The following is a 12,886-nucleotide window of genomic DNA, read 5'->3' on the forward strand; positions in this document are numbered from 1 at the left end:
TGCTGCTGTTGTTGTTGATGCTGCTGTTGTTGCTATTGTTGTTGCTCCTGTTCACTACCGTTGTTGTTGCTGATTGGCGGGCCATCCTTAAATGTCAATGGGACGTCATGATAATCACGTCTGGTGCTGAATTCCGTATGTCGATGAACACTTTGGACTCCTCGTTCTTCTGCTGATGCTGCTGATGTTGCTGCTGCTGCTGCTGCTTGTTGCCGCCGGGCAGGATCGTTGTCTGTCCCATGGTGCCGTGTCCCTTCATCGTGGGCAGGCGGGCGGCAATACTCGGCGGATGCGGATGTGCATGGTGCATTCGCTGCTGCTGCTGTGCATGTTGCTGTTGCTGCTGCTGTGCATGTTGCTGTTGCTGCTGTGACTGCTGCTGGTGCTGGTGATGATGGTGGCAGATCTCCTGCGGCGGCTTGGCCGTCGGGGTCACCAGCAGTCCGCCGTAGTGCGAGCGGCCGCTGTGTCGCTCCTCCATCTCCATGGACTCTTGGCGCGGCAGCTGGTGATGTTGCTGCTGCTGCAAATGTTGTTGCTGCTGCTGCTGCTGCTGGTGCATGCTGCGCCTTGTCAGCGTCGCCACAGCCGGCGATCCCGATGGCTCATAGCCGAAGGTGGAAAAGAAGCGTGGCGGCGGCGGCGGCATCATCATAGCCCCGCCCCCATTGCCGCTGTGGCCGCCCAGCGACGAGGAGCTGGACTTTTGTCTCATTAGCGTGGCAACACCACCGCCGGGAGCAACGGCGAAGCCCAAGCCAACGGCAACACCAATGCCAACGCCCGCACCCGCCGACGGTCCAATTCCGGGACTGTTGACAAACAGCGATTCCCTGGGGTCGGAGAAAGGTGAAAAGAGAGGAGAAAAGAGAAAGCAAAGCGAACGATTTTAATATTTGTCAGTCACACACGCAGGCAATCGCTTGCAAGGACACTGTAAAAAGTCCGGCCTTAGCCAAATTATAGACATTTTATTGCATCAACTTTGTTGCACCCAATTATATAAACTGAAAGTTTAGTTTTAATAAATGTGTCTAGAAAATAAACTAAGTATTACTACACTATTGAAATATAAGGATTTATTCAATACTAAATTTCATTTCTATACCAAAGAGTCTAAAACGGAAGTCTAAGAACTGATTTTTAAGCCACATAAGCTTTATTTTGATAATTTTGTGGTATTAATTTAATACTCATCTTATTCAGAAATATTTATATACCCAATAATTTAAATTAACAATAGTTTTGCTGCTATGACACTTTTTTTTTTGGCTGTATATTTAGAAAGATCCCAGAATTTAAGTTCAAATACTCCATAAAACTCCCAGTTATAGTCATTATCAACTGGGTTAGAGTACGCTAGTTTATGGCCCTAGAAGTATGCAACACTTTTGCGCGCCAAGACTTGAGGACAAACAAAAACCTACTGAAAAATTACAAGAAAAAAAAAATTGTTTTAAGTTTATAAAATTAAAAAGGAGTAACTAAATATCAAAGCGAATTCTTTTTTATATATATTACATACTAAGCTTTCGTTTTATTTAGTTCATCAAAGCAATCAAATAAAAAATTTCATTGAAAATATAAATTTTTTAAAAATTATTAGTTCCTCTTAAAATCTACCTCTGTTCTATAATGATTAAAACGTTGTGACCAAGTAAAGAATTCTGTTTTAAGTGCGGGTCAGAAATGTAATACAGATGAGGGGCATCGGTTAGCTCAAAGGCGATTGCGTAGCCGCGGGCCTGGGATTGTGGCACAATGGTGTGCGCCAATCAGCCGAATTCAATCCGTCAGATGGCTGTGAAAGCATATGGTCTACAAACAGGATCCCGTTGACAGATAACTATCTAACACTTTGGCAGTGCTGACCAGATTTCCCGATATTTGTATCAAAAAAATTGAATAAATTTGTTCATCATTTTTAGAGGTTTGTGAGTTAAAGATGGCATAACTCACACACAAATTTAAGATTTGGTTAAAACAAGATAACGAATTGTGTATGTAAATAGTTTATAAAACAGAAAATCATTTGTGTTAGTATTGGGACGGCATAAAAAATATCAAACACCATCAAATTAGTTAGAAAATTCAAGGAGTATTTTTTTTTATTAAACCAATTAAAGTTAAACAATACAAAACAGAACAATCAAATTACAACAATTATATTTACAACACACTTATAAGTTAATCTTTAACATTTTAGTTTGGAGCATGTCAATCATCTGTGTTTTATACAATTTAAAAGTTGTTATATTGCTTGTATAAGTTAGGCAAACATTTAAAAAATTTATGGTTTTCAGGCAAAATAACAATGTGCTTCTCACATTTAGGCCACTTGTGTCTTAATCTAAACCGCTTTTGGGCATTGTGTTGCCTATGTACAATGATAAATGCCAGCCCTCTAATAAATCACCCCCGAACAACCTGTAGCAGTTTGGCTGTGACAGTGGCAGTGACAGTGACAGTGGCAGTGGCAGTGACAGTGACAGTGGCAGTGACTCGTTCCCATCACTATTCGGTGGCATGAATCATCTTCATCTGGGCACGTCGTCAGCTGTGTGTCACTGCATTCCGCCTGTCAGTGCCCATGTTTGTCTGTCCGCCTGTCTGTCTGTCTGTCTGTCTGGCTGTCTGGCTGTCTGGCTGTTGGCCCATCGTGGCATCCTGGTGCTAACCCACATTCCCGAGTCCCGACCTGTGTCGCCCATATCCAATAAAGACGCATGCAAATACAAATATTTGCATCGATTTGTGTTGTTCGAGGGACGACGCCCAGCTCAAATAGCCTCCCCCCCGCCTTCCACCCTTCTGGATTCCGGAACTTCAACCGGGCTCCGAACACTGTCATTGTTTTTAGTGTTTGTCCGCCGTTGACTTTGCAAAAATTCTGGCATCTATTTGACTGCACCACACATTCGTGATCGGTATCGTTTCGTTATCGTTTCGGTATCGGTATCGGGATGGGGAACTGGAACTTGGACTCACCTCGTCTGACAGCCCATGTCGCAGGCATTGGAGGGTACCGCCGACATGGCCGCCTTTGTCATCAGCTCGTGGGTGGCGGTGGTCGTCGAGCTGGACTCCCCATCATCCTCGCCCACTCCGCAGAGACTGGTTTGGGTCATGTCCGCATGGCGGCGCAGAATGCTGTGCTCCTTCTCCTTTAAGTCCGCCTTGCTCGACTGCGTCGAGAGTGGAACCGCTTCGCGGTAATATCGGTTCGAGACGTCGTCCAGGATCTGCAGAGAGGTCTGCGAGTGCTTTTGCCTAAGGGGCGGGAAAAAAAAAACCAGGATTAAATTTTCAGAGTTCTATCATGCATAATGATAGGCTTTAGGAATTTACTAAGTTTTGTGGTCTCTTAATGAGAGTAGTTTGTAAACAAAAGGCTCTTTGAATAATTAAAGTGCACCACATTTTATAAATACTAAGTGTTTCGGCCTAACAATTAATTTAAATATTAAGTTTTAAGCATTGCTCCAAATATTAATTTACATTGCTAAATGTTTACTGAGTAGTTTCTCTTTGGAAATTAAATTTTGTAATTAAAGTTAAACCAACTTAAGGTTTAACACCTAAAGCATTTTAAATATGTAATAAATAAGTAATTGAGCTGCGATTAAGCAAAATAATTAGTTAATTGACATGCTCTATTTTAATTGCGTATTATGGGTCCCATATGAATTAAGTTTCAATAGGACTTCAATTACTGGTATCAAGTTCATTAGAACCTATTTATCAGCTTGAAGCCTAAGTAGACAATTTGGCTGGAAAATTACGTTTTAACTTTAATCAACAACCCAGCAAGTGTTAATATTAAGCAAATATTTCATTGGTCTCGTTACTGGCAGCATTTGACGGTGTATTAAAGCCGGTGATAATGAATGCATTGCTTTTAATAATCCCACAATCAGTTGTCATGGTGAGCCACTGCATAAGTGCATCGGCATGGTGCAAGTGCACACACTGCGAATACTTAATGCCAAATGGTGTTGTCAATTAGGCACTGCATTGCACACAGCCTTCTCGAAACTGCAGCAATTTGAGACTGTGACTCACCTGGATATGTTCTCCCTCGAACGGCCTTTCGAGTTGTGGCCCATCTCGTCCAGCTTGCTCTCCTTCGACTCCCGGATGTGCTCCTGCAGGAATTCAAGGATATATACATACAGATATATATATATATATATATATATAGACAGAAAGGGGGGTGGGGGTGGGGGTGGTGGGGTAAGACCAATGTAATAAGCATAACAATAAATATTTTCAATTAATTTGGTAGGGAAGGGTAGGGAAGGGAAGGGTAAGTGAGCTGCTGGGTTAAGCTCGATTCTCGCATCGAGAGTGCCTGCAGAGCGCGTAATATAATATCCTTAAAGCCCACTGCACTGTGGATTAAGGAGGAGGGCCTGGAAAAATATGGGGCGTGGCAGAGCAATTAAGCCAGTTGGCCACCTGATGCCGGCACCCTCTTTCTCTCTCTTTTGCAGTCATTAATACTTCGATTGTGTGTATATATAATATATATATATATATATATATATATATATATATATATATATATATATATATATATATAAAAGAGGGTTCAGGGTGGGTAAATCCTGTCGGGGGGAGCACTTGATGGCCTGTGCATAAAAGGAAGCGTTAATGCGTAAATTCAGAATAATGAAGGACGAACTGCATCCGCCAGCCAATGCAGTGCATTCAGTGCAAATCTCGATGGCCACCAACCACCCAGCCACCCAGCTGAAAACCACCTCAAATTGCATTCATAATGGAATACAAGGCAAACATTCAGTCTCTCTCCCTTGCCAATTACTTTCTTTCTCTTTCGCGAGCAATATAATGGAAAGATGAGGAAAATTCAATGCAAATCGCTAAGGAAATGCGAGTACCTTTGCCTCGTTTACCATTTCCCATTTCCCTTTTTCTTTCCCCTTCTGACCCAAGCCAAAAAGTAATTGATTTCCAAAGTTAACAGTCAAATGATCTGTCGGTACACATTTAATTTTGTTATATATATATATATTTATTTTCCACTTTCTATATATATATATATATATATATTTGTATAGCCTTTGTGCGGTATTTCTTTTTGGCAGCCGTTCGTTTAGCCAACAGTTAACTATGTACTTCACTTCGGATTGCACGATTGTCCAATGGGAACATTAGACTTAAACTATTACAATATTGCCATAACTACTTAGGGTTGCGAAAAGGGGGACCAGGGATTCCAAGGGCGCGGTAAAATTATGCAAACTTTATTTCGTTTCCATTTCAGCCAAGATGCAGGGCTCATTATTTTGTTCTATTTCAATTTGATCCACCCTTTGCTTGCCTCCCTATTTTCGCATTATAATATCCACAAACTGTAAGCCTTTTAATGAGGTTATATCCATAATACTGTTAACTATATTCGCCCAATGTCGCATTGGGTATTGGGTATTGGGTATTGGGCATTGGGCATTCCTACCTAACTGGGGCCATATCTACGATATAGCCCCGTCCTACAATTAGCAGCTTAAATTAATGAGGGGGAAATGGCGGCGCTCAACCAACCAACCAACCAACCAACCAACCAAGCAACTGCACATCCCCCCAAGGACCAGGATTTGATTTTGTTCTGATTTTGGGGTTGCGGTGAAATCAGCACGAACGACGACGACGGGGGCAAATACGAAGGTTGGGTCGGGCCACAGGGTGAATGGAGAATGGAGAATGGGTTCGATGATATCGGTTCGGATTTTAGTTGTTTTTTTTGTTTTTTGCAAATTTTGCCAGCCTGATTTTAATGATGTTCGTGCAGCTTTGCCTGCAGCAGCAGCAGCAGCAGGTGGTCAAAGCACCAGCACCGCAAAACGTGAGCGAATAAATTTCGAGTTGCATTCTTTCTTGTTTGTTTTTCTTTTTCTGTTTAGATGATTTTGTGCAGGAACTTGAGGGGATGAGCCTGGTTGGTCTTGGGTTTGGCCTGTGCCGGTGGCGGTGGCGGGGTCAGGATCATGTCCAGCTCCATGGAGGTGGACGAGCTGTTGGCCACCGTGCCGCCGCTCGATCCGCCGCTGCTGCACTGCAACGAACTGCTACACGAGTGGCTGTGGCTGGAGTTGCTGGGCGGCAGGCATTGGCCGGTGACCAGAACGAATTCATCCTCGTCATCCTCGGGCAGGGTGAGACCGCTGTCGCTGTCGCAACTGAAACCGATGCCATCGTCATATTCCTGATCCTCTGCCAGCTGCTGCTCCTCCTCCTCCGCCTCCTCCTCCTGCTCCTCGTCCTCCTCCTCCTCATCATCCTCCATAATTTCCATATCCATTTGCTGGCCCTCGTCCACATCCACATCCACATCCACATTCAAATCGAAATCACAGTCACAGGTCTGCTTGGGCGAATCCATTTGCGAATCAAAGTCAGAGTCGCCGCCACCAATCGCCTGCTCATCACGGGCCTCATGCCCCACGTTGGGCGCCAACTGCCCGTCCGATGAGTAGGAGAAATCGCACATGAAATCATTCTGTAATCCCACGAAAATCGCGCTCTTCGGTGCCTCCAGTATAAAGGAATCAATGTGAAAGATTCCGTCACTCAACGCGGGCACCTCCTGTGGATGAAGCACAAACAGAAAGAGAAGACAGGCAGAAGAGAGAGAGAGAGAAAGGGAGAGATATAGATAGAGTAGAGAGAGAGAGAGAGAAAGAGAGAAAGAGAGGGAGATATATAGATATAGAGAAAGAAAGAAGTTCATTTAAAGACAGAGAAAGAGTGTGAGCTTTTCACATCACCGATTTAACCAAGAGAGAAGAGTGAGAGGAGACAACTCTAGAGCGAGACAACTCTACTGATGCATGTGGCTATGGGTGTGTGAGCGAGCGAGAGCGAAATAGATAGAGGAGGGTGTGCTTCGTTTGCTGCATGCATGATGATGACAACTCTGGCTACTTATTAAGCATAATCACGACAATCAAACGATAAGATGCAGTTCCCAAATCGTTGCCCAATTATAGCAACAAATAAAATCACTAAAAATTTTCTTAATGCCCAAGCTTGAAGGCGTTGGAGTTGTTTTTTAAATTCCAAAAAGCGTTTTCCAACACTTAGCTGATTCAGGATACTCTTACGGATCTTTCAAAGTTTGGAGGCAAAAGTAAAATTTCATAAAATTCTAGTTTGAGAGGCTTTTCGTTACAGTCTTAGGTGTAACTGATAAGCAGATTAACTCATACACTTTAAATCCTCTTTTAAATGTACTAAACAAGTCAAGCATTTTCTGAAAAAAATATTGCCCAACTGACTAAATCCTTTAGTCTGAAATTTATAGACGTCAAAAAAACAAATTGAATAATGCTGGTGGACATAAAAGACTGTCAAAGAGCTTAAAAAAAAATAAAGATGATTTCAGTTATCCATAGCATGATAAATAAATCGCATTGGACAATATAATAATATATATGCAATCCGGTTTATTTATATAATACCAAAATTGCAATATGGCTCTGAGTAAATGGTAGCCAAGGCAATTGCTGTAGCACAAAAGTATATTTGCAATATGCACACAATAAGTTCCCGACGAATCCCAGCCACTAATCTGATTTGGCCAAGGGGAGTTGGAACAGGAGCAGGAGCAGTAGCAGTAGCCAAGTCCTTTATACCTTATGCCAGATTCCCACCCCGTTTGTCTTCGATTCGATTGCGATTGCCGGCAGCTGTGGCTACTGGGTGCTACAGCTATTGCTACTGCTACTGCTATTGCTTCAACTAGCAGCTAGTGCAACAAAAGTCAACGATAATTTAATCATGTCTCTCACTGGATTTTCCTGGTAACCAAGACCGAGTGGACAAAAAGCCCGAAGGCTAAGCCGGTGCGAGGAGGACTCAATCCGGGGGAAACGGAATAGTTTATTCCATTTGGATTGTATTGTCAACGATTTGCCACTTGCAGCTCGGCCAATTTGCGGCCTGGCGATGTGCACTTGGCGTATGAGTGATATGCAAATGAATATCCACTTCAGTGGAAATAAAACTCAATTTGCGAGAGTTTGTGCCATAATTAATAGATATCATTGCAGCAGATTGCAGCAGATTGCAGCTGTCCTGTCATTAAACACATACACTCAGGGAGTTCGATAGAGACGGCGACAGGGGCAGCGAAAGAGAGGGCGATAAAAACGAGTAGACGGAAAAAGAGATGGAGATGGGGCCACAAAGACGTGACAAGTCAGGCCTTCTGGGGCCTGCTGATGACGGCCATCAAGTTAGTTTGTCTGGCTCTGATTCTGTTATGCTTTTGGCCTTGTTCTTTTGCCCTCTGCTAAGTTCCCTTCCGTTTGCAGCCTATAGCTAAATTACTGTGGTCAGTTCCCTCTTCCCCTCTTTCATTGCCGGCAAATTTTATCCGTTTTCTCGGCTACTTTCCAAGTTTAGAGAAAAGCATTTAAGACTCATTTAATCATCGGGCGACTTAGCAAATCAACTAGTTCTTTTCAAACTTGATGGACGAATAGAGCATTCCAAATCAGCTATTAGAAGCTATAATATTAAATATTATAGTAAATAGAAAAATTATGAAATATTTAAAAGAATTACTGCAATTAAAATATTTTTGTAATTAAAATAAACCTTATTTTATACAAGAAAATCATCTTTAAGTTCTACAAAAATTAGTATAGCTCTTATCACAATGGTTTTCAAAAATCTGATATAATCTCTTTGCATTGTTTTAATGTCATTTATCGTATAACAAGCATATAAAATTAGTTTTTATAAAATATATTGTACACATTTAGTAGTCTTTCTGAATAGTTTACTAAATCTTTGCCAAAACTCGTTTATTAACTTAGAAGGTGAATGTTTGGCAGCGTATTCAAAGCGTATCAGGGTGATAACTAAACTCAATTGTATCCTGCCTTTTCGACAGCCCCCAAACTCCCGAAGTTGTGTATTTGATTAGTGGTTTGCTTCACACGAAACTGTGCCAGATGTGATTTCTACAAGGGGTCTAGGCTTATGAAATATAATCAAACCGCAGGGCAGATTTCAATCGGGCTCAATTCTGTGGTCACGGGTTAGGATTTGGGTTTGGGCTTGGGTTAAGTTAGTAGATTTGCGAATTAGTTCGGTTCGGTACGGTTTGTTTGCCGATTTCGACCTAATGCCAAAACGCTTTGTGCCAATTAGGGGGCAAATTAATCGAGTCCGCATTCGTTTGTCTTGGGCGCTGTTTAATTGGCCAAAACAATTGCGTAACTACGGATTTCCATTTGAATATGGTTATTGCTGTTGAATTAGCATTGCCAAATAAATTCCCTCGTTATTAAATAAATTTTTGCAAAATATTTTTGGTAAATTTGTTTGCCAACAAACATATCTATAAAGCAGAGGACGATGTGTGCGAAAGTTTTTGGCTTTGCGCTTCGCTGACTCCTGCCTTTCTGGCAGGCCCCAAAAATCTGACGAGAGACACACACGATTGGAGTGGGCTGCCAAGTTTGGCATTTGTTTAATTGGAATTTTTGGGGTTTCGAGGAGTGTTTGTTGTTCGTTCACTTTCACCTTTTGCACTTGCTGAAGGGTGATGAGTGATGGGTGCTGGGTGCTGGATGCTGGGTGCTGGCTGCTCTCCTCGAGGGCAATTTGCAAAATTAACTTCGAACAAGTTGCCTCTAATCAGGAGACAGGCCGCACCGAGGAGCCACATGGTTATATGGGATCGTCTATTGACTTCCTGCGAACATCCTGACCCCATCCTTGCCACATCCTTGCCACATCCTTGCCACATCCTTGCCACATCCTGTCGGCATCTCGAATTCCCGGCGAACCTGCATTTGATGTTCCCCGCTACCATTGTTTGATTGGCAACCATTTGTGAAATATTCTGCTCCGTTCGATTGCTTTTAATGGCCAAATCATATTTTATGATTATTGACAATCGTTGCCGTTGCCGCCCGTTGCCGCCAGTATGCAAATTTGCAGCGAGGAAATGGAAATAAATTTCCCCGAAATTTGATTGCCGACCCATAAAGCGTGACGATGTTCGCATCATCTTCATTGAAAATTCAAAACTGGAATTCGAACATTTTTGTGGCCTGCATTCAGTGTCGTTTTCTTGCTGCTTAATTATGATTTTCCAGCCAAGACCACAAATGCTTTGGAGGGTCAAAAATCAATCAAATGTCCCTTTGAAAATTTTGCGGTTTGCCGGCTGATTGAATGCTTGATTCACTCGCAGACCAATCGATCGATCGATTGATCGATTGATTGACTGACATCCATTGAGACGTGCATCATTAAGTGCCACGCCCACGTGAAGGCATTTCATTTCGCATTAAGCCCGAAGCTTTTCACTTAGCCCCATCTTGTCTGGCCGACCAATTCCCCACTCGCAACTCCTTCTTGGCTTTATTTCATGGCTCTGGTCGAGCGGCGGCTGAGTGTTTCTTCTGCGAATTGCATTTCAGCTTGATTTATTTCATTTCATTTCATTTCGCCTCCATTTCGCCTTCATTTCGCCAATGCAGCCAGTGTCCAGCGGCTGCGAGGGAGGCTAAGGAAAATTGATGGCAGCGAAAGAAATACGGTTAGCAACATAAGTTGGTTATTACTTGCTGCTTAAAGCCAATGCCCACGACCCCAAAAACGCAGCCCAGCGTTGCACTCGAAGAAAAAAAGCACTCAACTCGCGGCCCTCAATTAGCAGCTGGGTGTCAAAGGGAAAAGGATTTCTCTAAGGGTCCTTCCTCTTTGCACTATCCGAAAATTTCAGCAAAGGGCAAAAATTGAATATTAAACCATAAGCTTTTAAATAAATTTAAAGATTAATCTAAGATTTTTTTGTAACAAGCCAAAAAAAAAAACTAAAATATAATAATTAACATATAATTATTATAATATAATATTTCCCTTACTTAAAAAATAATGTTTGAAGAAAACAATTTCAAATTACTAAAGTTTTCTGTGAATTTTATTTATAATTTATAAATGACGACCATTCCAAAAAAAATTCTTATTAAAAGTTCCCATATTAAAATGTACAAATGTACATATTTGTGCAGAAAACTTAATAGTTCTGTCATTTGATATCACAAACTACGTGCAAAATGATTTTGTTTTTAAATTTGTATAGCTATGTCATAAAATGCATATCGTAAAAGTTGAGGAAACTTTTTCAAAATATTTTGGATTTAATAACCCAAGGCAGTAAAACAATTTGTCTGGTACGTGTGTAAGTGTATAATGTTGTTGAACTTTAAACACTCTGATTGCCTATAAATAAAGCTCATAAAGCAAATAAATGGCCACATTCGAATTATGCCTATGCAAAATCGACCCACAACTTCTCCCCTCAATATGGGCTTGTGTAATTAACAGTTGCCAATTGTGGCCTTTGCAAGCGGCAAGGATTATGAATGGTCCTTTAGAATCCATGGTGCGAAAGTATTTCCCACTCGAACGAATGTTTTCACACACCATCCCTTTTGCAGCGCACTCTTCGATATATTCTTCGAGTGTACTCCACTCGTCACTCCGTCCGGGAATCTATCTGTGCAGCAGCTTGTGTGTGTGTGTGTAAGTATGTGTGTGCGGCCTGGCGAACTGCTGAGAATTCGCTTCAGTTTCGAATAAAATATTGCATTTCCCCAATGCATGACACGGCTTCAGCGACTAGTACTGGATCTATTTCTAGTTCTGTTTCTAGTTCTGTTTCTGGTTCCTACTCCCGCCGACTCGAATCCTGGCGGGCTCTGCTTTAGACTTTAGCCTCCAGCTGAGACCAAGTCACCCCCAGTTTTCCGCCAGTTTCCCGGAGCTTTTCCCCTTCTCCCCTTGTTCCCCATTCAACCCACCCGCTTACCCCCTTCCCGGCCAGCACGCATGAGCTGCGACTGGCGGAAATGGCAGTTTTTCCATTACGACTGCCAGTCCACGCTCTTGGGGGGCCTCTTCAACTGGCCGACACTTGGCGGACTGCCTCTCCGATTCCGATTCCGACTCTGACTTATCCGGAGTCCTACGGAACCCTCCATACAACCCACATCCTCCATCCGCCACGTATTACTTAATTTTTATGAAATATGAAGCACACAACAATCTCATTTCGAGCAGCGACAGTTGCACTTGGAAACAATGAAAAGTGCCATCAAATTAAGCTAAAATGCATTCTCAACTGAGCTTAAAATAATAAAACAAGACACTGGGGAATGCATGTTTTTTTTGGGGCAGCGACTACTGGTTACCTTGTAAAAGCGGTCTTTCAGTTATGAAAATCTAAAAATTGACTAAAGTTTCAAATTTTAAATTTGATATTTACAAATATTTTTACAAATATTGTTTTGAGGGCATTTCCAGGACTTTTAAAAACGTTTTGCTATATTTACATTTTTAAAAGTATTCCGTAAACTTAATATTGTGATTTATAATTTTAAAAATACATTTTCATGCATTCAGGCATTTCTGTTTCTCCGATTTAAGCAAAGTGTTTCTTTTACAATAAAATGCTACCGAGTATTGCATATACCATCACCAAATGAAGCAGAAACCCAAGGATTTTGCCATTTCGGGATGCTGTGTGGTCGGAACCAGCCGCAATTGCCGTAAAAACTATGGATATGCATGTGCTGGCTGTCATTGCAATGCAGTTTATCTTGAGGTGGGAGCGCGAGTGGAAGGATATCAGGATATCACTACAATGATTCGCTTCGTTTGCCTTTCGCCATGCAATCGCTGGCCCACCATCAGCATCAGCGAAAAGCGAAAAGCGAGCGGAGAACTGCGAACTCCAAGCCAGCACACTTGCACTTTGGCACAGTGGCAAACGTGAACGGGAGCAAGCGAGCATGCACTGCTAAAAATTGTAACACAATGTTGCAAAATTCATAATATACAA

The 12,886-nt window shown here is 42.1% G+C and overlaps 1 protein-coding gene across 3 annotated transcripts in view; it reads right to left on the minus strand.

The window, feature by feature from the left end:
• The window catches only part of LOC108136596, an 80,626-nt gene continuing 67,740 nt past the window's right edge, over nucleotides 1-12,886 (minus strand). For all 3 annotated transcript variants that reach the window (XM_017257911.2, XM_017257910.2, XM_017257912.2), the window contains exons 11-13: nucleotides 4,063-4,145; nucleotides 2,989-3,270; nucleotides 1-833 (exon numbers count right to left, since the gene is read on the minus strand). In XM_017257911.2, coding sequence (XP_017113400.1) covers nucleotides 95-833; nucleotides 2,989-3,270; nucleotides 4,063-4,145 — 1,104 coding nt within the window. In that variant the 3' untranslated portion in view covers nucleotides 1-94. The remainder of the gene's footprint in view (nucleotides 834-2,988; nucleotides 3,271-4,062; nucleotides 4,146-12,886) is intronic.

This window comes from Drosophila elegans, unplaced genomic scaffold (assembly GCF_018152505.1).
Source record: "Drosophila elegans isolate 14027-0461.03 unplaced genomic scaffold, ASM1815250v1 contig_149, whole genome shotgun sequence".
Taxonomy (NCBI): domain Eukaryota; kingdom Metazoa; phylum Arthropoda; class Insecta; order Diptera; family Drosophilidae; genus Drosophila; species Drosophila elegans.